The sequence below is a fragment of the Panthera onca genome, chromosome E1, assembly GCF_046562875.1.
Source record: "Panthera onca isolate mPanOnc1 chromosome E1, mPanOnc1 haplotype 2, whole genome shotgun sequence".
Taxonomy (NCBI): Eukaryota; Metazoa; Chordata; class Mammalia; order Carnivora; family Felidae; genus Panthera; species Panthera onca.
The window spans coordinates 41,104,408-41,123,034 of NC_138352.1; the positions used below are offsets into that span (position 1 = coordinate 41,104,408).

Consider the following 18,627-nt stretch of genomic DNA (forward strand, 5'->3'; position numbering starts at 1 on the left):
TGTTGAAATATATCATCACCTTTGATCGTAAGGAAAATTTCAGCATAATGTAATAGCTAGAGCAATGTCAAGCAGTGACTTTCTCATATTTACCCATTATGTTATTCCATTTACACACATTATTTTCCTTCAAAGAGTTCAGAGTATTAGAGATCTATAGAAGAGCAAAGTAGCAAACTTTAACCCCTTTTTCAGGTAGAAAAATCAAGAATGTGAAAATGGAAGATGACTCTTTCAGTAGATTGATTATGTCATAACAGAATTCCTTTTAATCTGTGTTCCCACCTTCATTTCTAAATATTTGTGCCATTTGCTGTGATACTGGATTTGGGTTGGTTTGCCATTGCTCACATCTTCTTAAAAACTGAGATGTTATTTTAGCTTTTTGGCCAGAACTTGGAAAGTGAATTTCTTCTGTTTAAAGGATGACCTTGCTTCAGTACGTGTACACAAGGGTTTCAGTTTCTTCTATGCAGTTGGTGCCAGGAAGAGATTATATGTCTCTTGTTTTTATCTATGTCCTTTTAAATCCAGGAACAGAGGCAAGAAAAGACATTTTTGCCAGTATTTTGAAGATGAATTTTAAAAATCTGAGTTTGGATAGTTGTCAGAGTGACCTTTCATTTTGTGCTTTGATTCCCAGTTAGATGGCCAGAGGAATCTATCCAGTGAGAAGTGAACAGTTAAAACAGAGAGAGAGAGAGAGAGCACGCAAGAGTGCAAGGGGTGAGCAAGAGAAAGAGTATTCAATAATTTTTGCTGCACTTGATGTTTTTCAAGACAGCCTTAAAGACATTTTCAGTCAGAGCTTTCCATGGGCAGGGATATTTTTAATTAACTTCTACAATGGCTTCAAGGCAGTCTATTCTTGTGAAAAATAAGATGGCCACTTGAGATTTTAATGTTTTTGATAAATATGTTTGTTCTTCATAACTATTTTATTTTTCCTTTCTTTTATTAGAAAGCTCTTAGATTTCCTTCATTCTGGCTAGTGGTGACACAAGGGCATGAAAGGCTCAGATGCCTTCAATCATGATTTAGTACTATGCCTGGCACAAAATAAGTACTCAATAAGTATCTGAAAGAATGAATGAGCTACCTTTTGCCTGAGGGACAGCCCCTATTACCATAGGTCCTACCTATTTAGGAAGCCCTAAAGGAAGAGGTCTCCTTCAGGCTGTTCAGTTGAGGGAGTTCAACAGCCACTGTGGAATGTGAATGAACCCAAGAGCCCCTGGCCGGAGGAGGGAACCAGCAAAAGGAACAGTCTTCAAGTCTGCTCTGGTGCTCCTAATGCCTACCTGATACTTACTGCCAATTTATTTTTTTTCCTTTCTTTGTTCTAGTGAGTCATTATGTGAATTCAAAATAATATAGAACACTGTGTATCATTCATTCATTAATTGATGTAACATTTACTGACCACCTATATAGTGCGTCAGGCACTATGGATTCAAAGTGATCTCTATTCTTAAGAAATTTACATCAGGGTGGAAGAAGACAGATAATTAGTTTGTCTGTAATATGATTATGATTTGTGTTATCAAAAGATGAAGTACAAGGTTCTAAGGGAGCAGACTATGGGATCAGAAATTGTTTTCCAAGAGAAGCCTTTCTGATGGCCACTGATGAAAGGTGTATGATATATAAAATATATGCATATTTTCATAAACTTGTAAGACATACACTTTACCAATTTTTAACTACTATGTCCATTATAGTAGAAAATGAAATTAATGGAGGTAGCTGATCATTCAGTGCTATCCATTACCATCAACCTCTTGTTCAGCACATCGTTTATTCTTTCTGACAAGGAGCAGGGTTGACTAGTTTGAGCTTCCTTTTGTTTCATTTTCTTTGTAAAGTCTTTGTGGTGTTAGCTGTAATTGAACACTGATGCCAGCCATCACAGCGGGGAGAAGAGATTTGGGTAATCCGTTGCATGAGTCACTTGATTCCCAATGTGTAGTATAAGGGAGAAATATATATTTTTTAAGTTACCTTTATTGAGATACAATTTACATATAATAACATGTACTTATTTTATGTGTATACTTCAGTTCATTCTCAAATCATATAAACCTGTGTGACTCCCATCACAGTCATGATAGAGAACATCTTAAAACCCGTAAGAGTTCTCTTATTCTCTTTTGCAGTCAAAGGTAGAGTCACAGTTCTAGGCACCCAGTGGCCTGCTTTCTATTATAGACGAGTTTTGCCTGTCCTAGAATTTCATATAAATGAAATTAGACATTATGTACAGTGTTTATGTGGCTTCTTTTGCTCAGCATAGTATTTTTGAGATTCATCCATGCTGCATAGACATAGACTCTGGGTGTGTTCCTCTTCATTGCTGAGTGGTATTCCATTTTATGAATGTAACAAAATGTTTATATTCATTCACCTATTGATGGACATTTGAAGCTTAATTTTCCAGTTTGGGCTATATGAATAAAGCTGCTATATGAACATTCATATACAAGTCTTTATGTAGAATATGTTTTCATTTTTCTTGGATGAATATATGAGAATGTAATTACTGGGTCACAGGAAGTGTATTTTTAATTTTATAAAAAAACTGCCAAACTATTCACCAAAGTAGTCCTACCATTTTCAAGTCCCACCAGCAGCGAGAGTACCTAGAGGGCTTTCTCCAGCCCCCTTCTCAGTCCACATGGTTATGTTGCTCAACCACTGACCAGCCTGACTTCATTCTACCTTGGCAAAAGTGAGTCTCAAACTCTTGTACCCACAGCTCTTGTCTTTCCTAATAGACAGGAATGTAGCTCCCAGAATCTGCTGCTTTTACTCCTTTTTCTTATTTTGATTTGGTTTATCTTCTCTCAGGAGTCCAGTTTTTTCATTCTAATACCTTGACCATACTTAACACTTTGAATCTCTTAAAACATTACTGTTTCTACCTAAGACATTGCTAATTCTACCTCCCACCCAGTGACTTTCACCATTAGTCATATAGAATAGGACTGGAAGCTCCATTCCTTGGGGTTTAAGCAGCCCAAGACAATTTGTGCCCGGTATAGGACCTGACCTGCCAGTCAGCAGAACATATTTGTTCCTCTGAGCTAGGCAGCTACGGATTCATTTAGCTAAATGGTATCCAGGGTTTGGGAAAGTACTTAATTATGTTGTTAGGCCTATATATCAGGTTCACAAATCTATTTCTTAATGGTAGATTTAAGGTTATACATTTTAGACCAGAATAGATATGTATATATGCCCACATACCTTTATTTCCCAGGCTCCATTTGTATTCACTGTGTTTGGAGTCTATATTTAAGTATTCATGCATAAAGTGCCTAGTTTAGTGTTATACAACCTCTGGGCACTCAATAAATATTAACTGAATTGAAGTAATGGCATCCCTTATAAATATTCATAAGCAAATAAAACTATCTAAATATGTGAAGTATGAAGTACTCTTCTAGCTATATTTGAGTTGAAATGATTAAAAAATGGTGTGTTTTCATTATGTGACAATATAGGTATTGCAGGAGCTATTCGGTAGTTGTAGATGTAGTATACTGGAGGATATAAATAAATGCATATCTGTATTATATTAATATATATATAATAACACATTTATTTTACTATGGGCTATGTCTAATGAGCTAACCAGAACTGACTAGCTGGATGGATGGATGAATGAAATCCTATTCTGGCAAAAATCTTTGAAACCTTTGTGTGGCTATGAACACTTATGAAGCACCTTCTAATCATAGACTGAAGCACAGATAATAGGGTAGAGCCTTGACCTGACTTCTGTTAGGGAAAGAGCAGAATTCTCTTCAGCACGTAGCTGTTCCTCAACTTAAATGTGCGGACTGCTTAGACTCATTAGTTGACATACTTCATTTCTGAGTATATGGAATTTAAGTCATTTTAGAAGGCAAGCATTGTCAGTCTGTCTCTGAGATGTGAAATTTACGCTGTGCTTTCTTGTTGATTTCAACTAATCCAAAAGTGAGAGCAACCCATGGAGTATCATTGGTTACATACCATTTTTTAGAGTTGGTTAATCTGTAGAGAATTGAGAACACTACCCAATGTGTAAAGGCATGTCTTAGCTACTCAACCCACCAAAAATGTGTGTCCAGAAATAACATTTATGAAAAAAGCCCCTCTAGGCAGCTGATTTTCTTCTCTGTCTCTTAACTCCCCCTTGTCATTCTCTTTCTCCTGTAGATCATGTTTCAGGCATATGGAGACAAACAGGGACCATTGCATGGAATGTTAATCAACACTCCATATGTCACCAAAGACCTACTTCAATCAAAGAGATTCCAGGCACAATCCTTGGGGACAACATACATATATGATATCCCAGAGATGTTTCGGCAGGTAAAGGTGGCTAACTGGGGGGGTTCTGATATGTTCTAAAGAGGCAGGGTTTTCCTGAATTTCCATTGGATGCAGCTTAGCCTGGAATGGGTCATTCCCAAAGGGCAAGAAGTATCTTGACACTACTCTCATTTCTGTCTCATTCGGGATTTGGTGACTGCCAACTCCAATATTGGACAGTTCTTTATGAATTAATAGGAGGAATGGTGAGGATAGAAGCTTCTATTGGGAAGAAAGTAAACTGAGATAGCATACCTGTGATGGTAGTTTACAATGCCCTGTGTGAGGAGTTATGTTCAGGTATATATTTCCTAAGCTATAATCAAATTATGGGTATTAAAAAAAAGGCTTGAAACTCTACTTCTCTTTTTCCTATTTTCCAAGATAACCCAGGCCATTAGCTGATAGGTTAATATGATGAGGATCAATACTGATAATATATACAAATGGATATAGAGTTCATGATACACAGTTTAAAGTATCAATTCTTTCATGGAAGATTTATTATAGCTGAATAAAAACTAATGTGAGAAAATACATTATGATTCTCATCCTTTATTTGAAAATAAATTCCTTTGATCTGTATGGTGAATCCTCTCTATGCTGCAGATTTTTCTTCCATCAATAGAAGGCAAGAAAAGTACATCCACAGCAGAAAATGCAACAGATAGAGTATCAAAAGAATACTGAATTTGTCCTTAAAAAAACAAAAAAAAAAATCTATGAATACAGGATTTTTCCAAGTCTTCTAGTCAATACTACTAGTATTACCACATTTGAATTTTAATAAAGTAATATATGTGGCCTTGGTAAATAGTCTACCTGTAAATACAAGAGATTTCCTGTAAGTAGTCATTTGTTTACAGGTTCTCTCTCTGGAAACATAGGTATCTTCATTTCGTATTGCCAACATTGTTCCCCTACAAGTTGTGTTGGTTCTGTTCCCCAATGCCAGAACTATAAATAGAAATGACACTCTGTATAATTTTTCCTGTAGAATAGACATAAACACTGTGATTGGAACATGTAGATATGAATATATCATATTGCCTTTAAATGTTGTTTTGAGACAACCAAAGAAACAGCTAGTTCCCTCTTCATGAGGCATTTGTTCTGGTCATATGAAGTTGGAAATGGAAATCAAAATGGTTTTAAAATGGATAGGTGTGTCTGTATTCTCAAATTTGACCAGAATTGATCCTGCACATTTACAAATAGTCATACATCCCTGATGAGCTAATTCCTGCATATGGGCCTGTAGATCTGAAAAGACATTAGGAAAGGATGCTTTTCCTGAGCCTCTAGTAGAAACTTTATTCTTGCCGCCTTAGATTTTTTTTGGTATTAGCTGAGTGTCATATCACTTTTCCTGGTTATTTTTCTATTCTTCTGGGATTTTTCTTCCTTTTTTAAAAAAGAGGGATTAATGTTACTTATTTAGTTTTTTATTTTAATTTCCCTAGGTATTGTTAGGTCTGTTTGTTAGGTCTATTGCATTTGTTAATGCTCTTGTGCTGATTCAGAATCACTCAGTAATTTGACTTTGTTGGAAAAGTGCCTGATTTTGATATGTAAAAAACATGTGAAAAATAATTACAAATCTATTTTAACTGAGAATGAGAGCTGCAGAATTTGGTCTGATGCTTTGATGCTCAGCAGAACACTTGGAAAGGAAAGAGTAAAATCAGATTGACTGAAACTTAATATTTATTTTTGTGTATGTTAAAATGCTGATTGTCACTGATCAGTCAAACTTCTCTCCTCCACTAGTCTCTGATCAAACTCTGGGAGTCTATGTCCACTCAAGCATTCCTTCCATCACCCCCCCTGCCTTCTGACATGCTGACATATACTGAGCTTGTGTTGGATGATCAGGGTCAGCTGGTCCACATGAACAGGCTTCCAGGAGGAAATGAGGCAAGTCATTGATTCCCCTTCCCCCTTTTCTTATATCTGTGCCCACTAGTGGCAACTTTCCATGGGGGTGGTCATTAAGTAGCATTAATTTAGACGCTGCATAGGCACATAGTAGTCTTGTTGGTAGAGTTCTTTAGAGAGAAAACATTGACTGGATATCAAGGAATTATTAATTTTTTATGTGTGATAATGATGTGCTTTTTTAAATGGTATTAAAGTTTTGCTTTCTAAAAAACAGTTATGTTTTCTGTTACACATAACTACTAAAATAGTTACAGATGAAATGATCCAATGTCTAGGATTTGCTTCAGAGTAATAGAGGGATGAGTGTGGGAGTATAGGGAAAACAAACTGGCCATGAGTTGTTAATGAAACCTAAATGATATATACATAGGAATAGACTATTTTCTCTATTTTTGTATATACCTGAAATTTTGAGATTTTTTTTAATGTTTATTTTTGAGAAGAGAGAGCACATGCACACGAATATGCAGGTGGGGAAGGGCAGACAGATGGGGAGACTGAGGATCCAAAGTGGGTTCCGTGCTGACAGCAGAGATCCTGATGTGGGGCTGGAACTCACAAACCATGAGATCATGACCTGAGCCAAAGTAGGATACTTAACCGACTGAGCCACCCAGGCGCCCCTGAGATTTTTCTATAATAAAAACATTTAAAGTATTGTTTTGCTTGATGTTCTTTCTTATTTGGATACTTACATACTAGTACACCTTTTTTGGTATATTTTCTGTGCTCAGGTAATTTAATCTAGTGCTGTTATGATCATGGTAAATATATTCTTAAAGGGGCTCAATCAGAACCAGGGGTTTAAACATAAAAGAATGTAGCAGAAGGCACATTTCTGATAGTTATCTAAGAATTCATTTTCTGGCATTGGAATCCTCTCTCGTATGGTGCACTGTTAATAATGATATAAAGTCATAATAACCTATCTCCTCCTCTTCCTGATTTTAACTATGCTTCTAATGTACAATTACAACCAAAACAATAATAAACTTAAAAAGAGACAGTTTTTATTTCAACCTTAGATAGAATCCCTAGATAAATCTCATTCTTTAGAAAGAGTAATCTTTACCCAAGTGTTCTCCATAAACAGGCTAGGTAGACCTTTGGAGATAATACATGGTATTTTCCATTTTGTGTATCTTTTTCAAAAAATGTTACCGTATATATAAGGTGTATGCTGTTTCAGCAAGTACACCAGTGGATGCCAAAAGTAGATGAATTGGTATTAAGATGGATGCAGGCATTGGACCAGATGGAGAGTATCAGACTTACAGTTCTTCTAATCTAATGCCTCAACAAATAGCAAAGGCAAGAGGCGAGGAAGAGAAGATGCATAGAATTTTCACAAGAATAGATATGTACTCGTTAACACACCAGGTTGAAGCAGAGGCTTGTGCCACAGTGTGACATCTACATAGTGAGCCCCTCAACAGCAAAGAAAAGCTTCATTGTGCTAGACCTAAATTCTGTTTCATTCAACAGTGTAGTCTTTGGGAATGGAAGGCACCCTTGTGAACATGGGGCTGAGAGAAAAATGCTTTTAACTAATGTAATTAAAACAAAAAATGAGATTTTGGGCCACATGAAAGCTAGCTGCACTGCTATGTGAAACCTCTTGCCATGATCTTTCTCTCCTGCTTTCTCTCTGCTCTCATTCTGTGTTTGAGCGAATGGAGACTGGGGGAATAGTGAAGTCCCAGAGGGACAGAGCTCTGTTCTTGCTGAAATTACAAGCACAGAGCTGCCTGGGCATGAACATGTAGTGTTTACTCTGCCAGTATGAATACAAATAGTCTTATTATACGGGACTCTGTACCCAAAGACCACACACACACACACACACACACACACACACACACACACACATGAATAAAAAAAAAATTAAAGGTTTTTTTTAACCCCTTTAAGACTCACCAAACCTGGGTGGAAAAGGGATGTCTTAAACAGCCACACAGTACTGTAGTTACAAGCAGTAGAGTCGGGATGGGGACCATATGTTTCCCTTTGCCCAGTGCTTTAATAACCTTGAAATTGAGAAATCTAATTGTATTTAAATTTTTTATTTCTGTTTTTGTCAGTTCTCACTTTCTTGTTCTACCTTTTATCCTCCTTAAAGTGTTGCCTATTTTCTTTGTTCTCTTTTCCTTTTCTTCAAATGATTGACCGGGATTGAGGCTGAGTTGTTAGCTTGCTGTTTCTGAGTCTTTGAGCTCAGGAGAAGTGAGACCAATGTTCTTTTGTGAACAGTTAGTGACTAATGCCTGGGATGGTTGGTGAAGTCAGTCCATGGCTGTAGCGAGACTATAGGGTATTGCACAACAGGAATGGGATTGGGGTATAAGTATCAAACTCTGTTACCAATAGCTTGAGCATACAATGGTGTGCGTTCACTGAGAAACCGACCAATCTGAAGATGGAGTTTCAGCAGTCAGAATTCTGAGGGACAGCTGTGCCTAAGAGATGACGAGGCATCAGTGGGATGTATTTCCTCATGCTGAGCCCAGTTTTATCAGAGCAAGTTGACTTTCAGCTATCGCAGTTTAATTTTCTTTGGCAAAAGAGACAAGTTTGTCATGAGCCTGGCACTCTATGCATTACCCCAAGAGTGATGTGAAGGGAACGAGAAGAGCTCATGCTGATGAGATTTGGAGCAAATCTGTCCTGTCCCAAAGAGAATGGGCATCTGAACAGAGCCTTGAGAAATCATTTTATTAAAAAAGGAATAAAAAATTGACCTGTTAATGTTCTGAAAGCCAAGGCTTGATGTAAATGTATTGATGCTACATAGACATTAAATCATCATAATGTGGTGTTCTCCAAAGGTGACGGCTCTACCAGGTCATCATTGTGGGTGATACTGCATTACCTTGAAGGATTGGAGTTTCTGGGTTTAAAAGCTAGCACATGGATATAAGGAATAAAGGTAAAACAAGAGATTCCTGCAGAGTTTCCCCATGAATCGAGATGCTTTTCCCCTTTTCCCCATAGTCAAAGGCAGAAAACCTGTACTTACCAGAGCATCGGCTATATGGGTGGCCAGGCTTTCTTCCCTGTTTTTTTTCCAGGACAGTAAATAGGTAAAATGGTGATGGGACCAGGACTTGGAACAATTCAGTTCCATTTAGTTTTAGGTAACTTGTTTGCCATTTGAGAAAGAATATTGGCTGTTTCAGCAGAGATGTGACCTGCATTTTGAACACTGTCCCCACGTTAAAAGCAGGAGAAAGAGATTTTCTGATGTGGTGTTAGCCACTTTCTCCTTTGTATTTTCCTAGTTGTCCCTTCTCCATCAAGAAAGATGTAACTGAAGGAATGCCACCTTATTCATGATGGAAGTGTAGGAGAACACATTTTTCTCATTGTCAGATTTGAATGGCATTGCATTTAGTATGAATTTAGAGTAGGATTAAAAGAGATGTAGACCAAATCTGTGAACTATGTTACTTGCAAATAGTTCCAAAGATGAGTTGTCTAGGATTTTTTTAATAGTTTTGAGTAAAGATGAAAATTGTGGAAAATGTGATTGCAACATAGACTAAACTTATTTCAATTCTAGCTGCTATGAAGCTACAGTGATGGGCAGTGTATGTAAATACACAGCTAGATGAATGGTGTGCTGCTAAGCCTGGAATCAGAGGAAGTGCAGCCAACTCACAGTTCTACTTTTACTGCTTCTCAATTTTGGAGGAATTGTTTTCATTTTCCTGCCAGTTTGCTAACCTGTTTTGATCATTTGGTGGAAGCTGTAATTGCAGGTGGGAACATTTTGAGTAACAGTTCACAATCCACTGCAGCTACTTTTCACGCTAAATCCTGTTATTAAAAGGCTCAGGCTAAGATCAAGCCAAGGGCGGTAACGGACTTGACAGAGAACAGCTTAACTTTGCTTGGTATAGGACAAAGAAAACCGTAGCCTTCTTGAGACTACATTCTTACTTGTTCTGACATGTTATTAGCATTCTTTTATCATATTTCCTTTAACTCCGTGAAATAAATCATGAATGTCTAAACTGGGCAGCGATGAAAGATATGATAGGCAAGCAACTTTCATAGCACTTTTAGTGTGGACAGAAAGTAGGACCCTGTTTTCCTCTCTCTGTCAGCACGTGGGATTTTTAACCATGCAAAACCCTTCCCCACATCTCTCCTGTCATAATGGAAAACTGAGATAAGAGGAAGATTCTCTTTAGAAGCAGCTATAATAATCAGGTACAGGGTGTGTATTCCACAAAGGATCAGCAACTAAAGACTGGAATTCTTGTGTGGTATTAAATTTTTTCCTTAAAATTTTTCTGGGAGATAAGCATATTCCAAATGGAATGCAATTTGATGACTGCCTTCACATGCACACTCACTACCACTCTTTTTAAGAATTGCAGTCGCTCCAAGGCTTCATTTCTCCAGATGGGCACTAGGTGTCAGGGTTTTTCCTTCTCAGCAGCTTGGCATTCAGACAAGCCTCTGAATTGCCCGTTTGGTGAGACAGATCCAGTGGTATCCTTCCTTGTTTTTCTTCAGTTGGTGTGGTAGGCTTTGCCTGGTGTTCCTCCAGTATGCAATTGCATTTTTAACTCTTTGGGCGGAGATCTGTTGAACCTTATCACATCCTTGCCCTACACATTTTTTACAAGAAACGTCTGTTTAGGAAGAGGATGATTGAGGAGGAAAAAAATAGTGGAAATTAAAGTTTAAAGACTGGTTGCCATCATGACTGGTATCTTTTATGTTCTTGAGGTGAAAGGGTAGGGATGGTGGGAATTAGGAATTCAGTCCTAGAACTGCTCAGCCTTGCCAACATTTAATTGTTGGCAGTGTGTTGATGTCTGGTTTCACCAAGGTGTAAGTGTCTGTAATTTTTTAATATAAAATACTTCAAACTTAGAAAAAATTATGGAGAGCGATATATCAAATATCCTTGCATCTACTGACTAGCTTAAACAAATCTTCTCATTTTGACACTCCTCCTCACTTACATGTTGCTATAATCCTTTGAAATCTCTAATTTGAATATAAAAACAAACAAAAATTGGGAATTGGTAAGGAAAGGAAGTTGGTAAGCTTATAGAAGCCTGAAGTATTAGAAGAAATTAATTAGTAGATCCATTTTGACAATTCTTAGGCTAACCCTCTTAGCCCAAAGGACCTCTTATTTTGGAAAAACCACCATAACCCTCTGTCTGAATTTGCTTGGTTGACATTTTCTATTCTCTCAAAGGAATTCCTTGTGTTATCCTGGACTCAGATTCTAGTGGAAGCTATTATGCTTTGAAACTCTGACTAGAGAGAGTTTGTGTATGTTTATGGACTTGAGCTTATGCATATAGAAGCCAAATATGTTTCTGGTTTAACATTAGACTTTTGTATATTGCTTTACTCAATTTAATCTCAGAATAGCTCCATGAATGTGAGGCTAATTTGGATGTATTTTACTGTGCTTTTATTTCATTCTTTTGATATCAGTTTACCTTTTCATGCTGGGTGTGGAAATTGAGTCCATGTCAATCTTTTAGATATGTGTTGGAAAAGAGGCATATTTGTATTGTAGTATGCTGAAGGTGAGCTTTGAAATAGACCTGAAGGAGGCAGATCTGAAAAACAGGACCGTGGTCTGTGCACTGATTGTTCAGGTTATAAAAAGAGACTAATGGTCCTTGCCATCAATCTATCCCTGAAGATGGGGAAGTGTTTGTAATAAGTGCTTTGAGATCCTCAGCAGAAAAGTATCACACACCACTGATTACATATAAACATTCATAATTTGCGCTTATCTTGTTTTTCATCAACAGCTTCCCCAAGCCCCAATTTTGAATCTTTTTAGGCCCAACAAGATAGGAATTTCAAGTATAGAAAAAGACATGTTATGAAATATGTGATTAAGATAGTTTTATTTAAAATTACTATGCACTTTTCTTTTATCCTCTGAGTGAGCATGTTTGATTACGAGTCTGTCTAAAATGATCCTCAGAACCAAAGTTGAGCCCCCCTTAGAAAAATATTGAGGCTAATTTTGAAAGATAGGTCTTCCTGCCACAGAATTACTTTTAATGAATTTTAACACTATATTCTTTTGGGATGCATATACTTTTCTCTTTTTTTTTTTTAATTTTTATTTAAATTCCAGTTAACATATAGTGTAATATTAGTTTCAGATGTAGAATTTAGTGATTCATCACTTACATACAACACACAGTGCTCATTACAACAAGTGCCTTCCTTAATACCTGTCACCTATTTACTTTGCATATACTTTTCTTAGAATTCCTTCTGAATGGCTGTTATTGGTATTGGAGATTTTTCAACAGGTGGATTAGTTCGTTTGACTCATTTCATTATTAGCAAACCAAAGCCCAGTGAGCTTGACTGAAAATCCTAATGCATCCATTGGCCGACCAAAGCAGAACTTGTGGAGGGCTCCTCAGTCCCCTTCACAAGTCAGTCCTAAAGATAAGATAGCCTTTAAACAAAAGGATATACTCGCCAGCATTTTTATACTCCTTAAGTTTCAAGATTTTGCTGAAAAAGGATGTGATATAGTACCCTATGTCAAGAAACTGTACAGCTCCAACTAAAGGCAATAACGAACATCAGGACAGCAACAGATGACACCCTAGGATGAGGTGTAGCGTGGAGCATCAGAGTTCAACATTCGTTTGTGTGATTAATGGGCAAAGCTTCTTGAACTGCAGTAGGCCAACTTGGTTAATTTCCATATCATCCAATTACTCCTGTGCCCCATTTCTCAAAGACCACTGGCTTGTATGTGCTCTTTTGCATGTTTTTTTTTTTTTTTAAACTGGTATGTTTACTAAAAGCATTGTGTGTGTATATGCATAAAATTACTGTGGTTTCATGTTTATAAATATTGCAGGGAGATAATTCCCCTGTTCAATTAGAAATTATTATTTCTAGTCTTCAGTAATATTTTTCAAAAAATTACCTCTGGGATGAAATTTTTTTGCTCTAAAAATGGTTTTTTTCTTACTCTTTTATCGCTTTTTGGAAAGGGTGAGGTAAGTTTGTTCAGCCATTTTTGAATTATCCAAGCATGAAAAAGAGAGTTTTTCAGCTGTTAAGAAAATTGTTTTCAGCTCTTTTATGTGATCATATAACACTAGGCAACAGAATATGATATCCAGCAGATAATACAATATGGAAAGGCATTGACATTTTTTTCAGCATGGTTTTTCTGAATGGCACAAATTATGTCAAACATTGTATCGCCTTGTGATTTAAAAAGGCACATTTTAACACCTATACAGTATTTTTCTACTATTTCATCAAGTACATTTTTTTCATGAAATTCTAACATGAGTGAATGTTGTCATTATTTTTTGATAGTATCTAACTAAAAGTGAAGATGTAACATTTCATACAAGACATAAAAGGGGGGGGGGGGAGGTGACATTTTATTATGCATCTGTAAAGGAACTCAAGTTCAGATTCTTTCTCACTGGGCCTTCATTTTCTCATCTCCACAATGCAGATAATGCTTAGGTCCGTTTCAGCTCGAACGCTCGAGAATTCTTTGTATTGCTGCTCCAGGGCCTTGCAGAATGGTCATCTTCCTGGCATTAGCAATAGTAACACAATAGCTACAGGAAGCTTTGCCAGGAGATTTCAACTATTAGACTTTTAGCATGGAAAATAAAGCTTTAATGTTAAAGCCACAGTCTCACCTCTATTTAAGTCTACATAGAAAAATATTATTACAGCTGAACTCAAAGTGAGGAGATAGAAGAAAGGCAACCATGGCAAAGATATACTTTACCTGCCTCCCACAGCATAGATAGCTACGGTTGATGGATGCTTCTTACATTCTTAAAAACACAGTCCTGTCCTGTTTTGCCCCTTTGCTTTCCCTTCAAATTTATTGGTTAAGCTTAATATTAGTATTTTATTTTGTAGTAACTGCAGCTTTGGGAAGTATCTGTGTGTGTGCACGCGTGTGTGCAATCGCACATTCTATTCACACTGATAGTACAATTAATGTTGATGTCAATTTTGGTGTTAATTTTGGGTCATGATTAGTGTTGACACTTTGTGTCAGACTAATGGCATTTATGGGCACCATCGGAATAAATGTTAATATTGTCATGTTTTTAGTATCTGTTATAGTAACATTAAACCAAGGTCCTCCCAGGAGAAAAAAATACATGTATGGATAGATAGATAATGCCTTTCTGTGTCGCTGGTGTTACTCAGCGAGAAAATGACATCTCAGGGCAGAATCCTAATCACTGTTTGGAGCATCAGAAATAATGATCACCTCTGATCGGGGGTTGTGAATAATTCATTCAGTTTGATTTTCACATCCTGTCCAGTGATACTTTTCAAACCAAATGTGTTTCTACAGGAAAATAATGGTCCCACTTCTTATGGAAATACTGTGGCACAAATCATTTTACCCACATAAAAACAGTTAAATAAGACTGTTCTCTTCTGCTTGCTTTCTCCTCCCCGTTCCCTCCTCCCTCACTTGCATGTGTTTATTCCAGAATCAGACAGTGACCAAGGAAATATTTTCTTCCTTAGAACTTGTATAAAGCAGACATTTATTTCTGCTCATCCTCAGCTTATTCACAGTAACTCTTTTGATCCTCTTCCCTTTTTCCCTCACCTTAGTTTAGATTGGTAACCCTAAACCTAAGAAGCCTGTATTATCAGAAATAATCTGAAATTACATATTTTTAAACAATTTATGGCTGTATTAATGAACACATAATTGGCAGGAAGTGCCTAAAACTATTTGGTAAGTCAGTGGTCAGAGAGGAAGCTTGTGTACTTCCAGGGCCACGGATCCCGAGTCTGAACCTCCTTAGACCATAAATCCACCCACACTTGCAAACCCTCTCGGGCTGCTGCCCTTTTGTTGCTTCCTTAGCCCTTAGTCCTGGAATGTCATTTTCACTAGGTTTCACCTGCATGAAAGCACTGGAGGGAGAGAGAAACCGGAACAAGGGGATTCAGTGGTGGAATATCCTTTGGTTGTTATTTTTCAGTTCATATACTAGGAAACCTGGGCATAGGTGAAATCATTGAATGTCACATTCCTAATCACATTGTCACACTTGTGTATGCTTTTGTAGTGATTGCAGAATTTTCAATATAAAGTCTCCATTGTGTGTATTAATATAGATAGACCCATCTATATAAAGTAATTTGAGAAACTTATGGTGTCCTAATTAAATGGGGGGAAAATATGACTGTCTTCTGAAGTAATGACCCAATCCTCTGAGATGAAGCTATTCTTAGATAGAATATTTTGAACCATTTTTCCTGAATGTTGTGACCCTTTCTCTCTCTCCCTCCCTTTCTCTCTCTCTCTCTCTCTCTCTCTCTCTAAATCTAACAAGGGCAGGGGGAAGCAGTTTTCAACCTACTTCTCATCATCAGAAAGTATTTTGCATTCAGAAACCATTTCCAGTATCAAATTCAATTTTGTCAAGTGATTAGTTGAGTTTGGTAGAGAATAATTTAAAAACACAAAGCTGGAAATGGCCAGGGTGCTTCTACGCTGGAGGAGAGCAGTTGCTCTTCCCAAGTTGCAAGCCCTCTTCCAGTGACTGCACCACGAGGTGGATTATTGTGTTACATGTCTTTGCAGCCGTTACAGAGCTGCATCTGTTGACACTATGTGTCCGTATCCCAGACTGCTGGAAGGAACAGGGGAGTGGTTGAACTGATACCTTGCCTGCCTATCAGTGCGAGCGTCCTTTTATGTACATATGTTTGTAAAGCTCTTTAGCCCCTTCAAGATGAAAGGCTCTGTATAAATATAAGCTTTCGATTTTAGTACATGTTTGTAATACATGTGGTACAGTCCTAAATATGTATTTAGCTGATAGGCACTGTTCTTGTCTATTGTACAAATATTGACTTTAAAAGTATAAATATGTATTTAACCATCAGACCAGAAAAACACTGAAGCAGTTACTTCTCAGGTAGAGATATTAATATTGTATAAACCTATATATACATATGTTTACATTCAGACACATCATTGCAGAACATTTCTTTTTTAAAAATGAAATGATAGCCCCAACAAACTAAGGCAGTTCTTGATATTGTCCCTTACAGGTGGGTCTTGATTTTTAATTTGCATGTGTTTAGCTCTCTCCTTCTAACTTTATATAAATATGATCTGTTGTAGCAGGACTAAAACCTAGAGTCAGTTTTGTAAAGTATGAAAAATCCTTAGGCTGGTGAGATAGTTTTCCCTTAAAAAATGTTTTTATTATGGAAATGCTCAAATGTACACTAACGTAAAAATAATACAATAAGCTACCATGTGCCTGTCACTCAATAAAGAGCTGTTTGGTAGTCTTAGTTATCTTTTAAACTTATATTGCATTGATAATTTCATAAACACATTAAGGAAGATTCGGAAAATGGAAGAAAAAGCACCATCCCATCATTCTAAATAATTATCGTCTCATTTTGCTATGTTCTTTTATTTCATTTCTCCCCCTCCACCCCAGTGTGCCTTTAGATGCAGTATTGTAATACTTACTATGCACTTACTGTGTGCCAAGCACTGTTCTAAGGCTTACCATGAATTTAATCCTCACAACAAACTTAATAGAATAGGGTCCTATTGCCCCATTTTACAGATGAGGAAACTGAAGCACATAGAGGTCAATAGCTTACTTAAAGTGGCTAGAAAACTGTTTTGCCTTTCACAATTATTATGATATAGAGACAATTTTGTTATACTATCTCTTCAAATATAGTATTACCTCATGGGTATTTTTTTTTAAATGTTTATTTATCTTTGAGAGAGAGAGGGAGACAGAGAATCTAAAGCAGGCTCCATGCTGTCAGCGCAAAACCTGACCTGGGGCTTGAACTCAACAAACCATGAGATCATGACCTGAGCCGACGTCAGACACTCAATGACTGAGCCAACCAGGCGCCCCACATCATGGGTATTTTAAAATGCTGCACCTAGTCTTCATAGCCATCATTTTGCAGGGCTGTACAGGACACTAATGATAACCTTATTAGCCAATTTACTTCCCTCCCAGAAAGTTTTTATCATGACATTTATTTTTTTAACAGTTTATCTTAAAATATTTTAGATTTACAGAAAAGTTACAAAGATAGTACAAAGAGTTCCTATATACCTAATATTAGCATCTTACACTATTTCTGTTGCTCAAATAATCTTTATGCCCACTGAAAGAGGTGTATTAAAATAGATCTAACTGAAACCGTTGATATTTCTAATGTTGACGCTTTGTATAACCATGGTATAATTATCAAAACTTAGGGGCGCCTGGGTGGCTCAGTCAGTTAAGTGGCCGACTTTGGCTCAGGTCATGATCTCGCGGTCCGTGAGTTTGAGCCCCGCATCGGGCTCTGTGCTGACAGCTCAGAGCCTGGAGCCTGTTTCCGATTCAGTGTCTCCCTCTCTCTGACCCTCCCCCATTCATGCTCTGTCTCTCTCTGTCTCAAAAATAAATAAACATTAAAAATAATTAATTAATTAATTAATTAAAAAAACTTAGAACTAATATTGTTATGATACTAATAAGTAAACTACAGACTTCGTTTTGGATTTCACCAGTTTTTCTACAAATGTCCTTTTTCTGTTCCAGAATACCACATTGAATTTAGGGATCAATGACATTTATGTTTGTGTTATAACTGATGTTCATCTTTCTTTATTGTTTCTGCTAACTGCAGTGGCACTAGTCTAGAACATACTTCTGTAATTTCTCTGGTAAAGGAAATTATGTGAACCGTATCTTAAAAAATAAACATACTAGCTATAAAACTAGTTATTTAATTTCTCTGTACCTTAGTTTTCTCATGGCAATAATAACAGCTGCTTCTGAATTAATACTAATAATTTGAGGACTTTTTATAATTGGAAACATTGAGGCTTTATGAGGTTAATCTTGATTGGTCCAAGATTATACAGCTAGAACAAAGCTGAGATTTGGACCAAGGTAGGCTGACACTCCCCAGCTTAACCTCTTTACTATCAGTACTTGTCAATATGTAGTATAGTACAGCATGTGATAGATGTTCACTTAATGGCAACTGTTACTTTTGTTATTTTTTAAAATGTAGAAGGACTCCTGGGTGGCTCAGTCAGTTAAGCATCCACCTTCAGCTCAGGTCATGATCTTGTGGTGCATGAGTTTGAGCCCTGTGTCCAGCTCTGTGCTGACAGCTCGGAGCCTGGAGGCTGCTTCAGATTCTGTGTTTCCCTCTCTCTCTCTGCCCCTCCCCTGTTTAAACTCTGTCTCTCTCTCTTTCTCAAAAATAAATAAACATTAAAAAACTATATTAGAAGGGGCGTCTGGGTGGCTTAGTTGG

The 18,627-nt window shown here is 37.1% G+C and overlaps 1 protein-coding gene across 21 annotated transcripts in view; it reads left to right on the forward strand.

Moving 5' to 3' along the window:
- Positions 1 to 18,627, forward strand: part of ACACA (acetyl-CoA carboxylase alpha) — a 276,865-nt gene that overhangs the window by 175,264 nt on the left and 82,974 nt on the right. For all 21 annotated transcript variants that reach the window (XM_060646608.3, XM_078437425.2, XM_081791233.1 and 18 more), the window contains 2 exons: positions 4,204 to 4,359; positions 6,130 to 6,276. In XM_060646608.3, the coding sequence (XP_060502591.1) occupies positions 4,204 to 4,359; positions 6,130 to 6,276 (303 nt within the window). The remainder of the gene's footprint in view (positions 1 to 4,203; positions 4,360 to 6,129; positions 6,277 to 18,627) is intronic.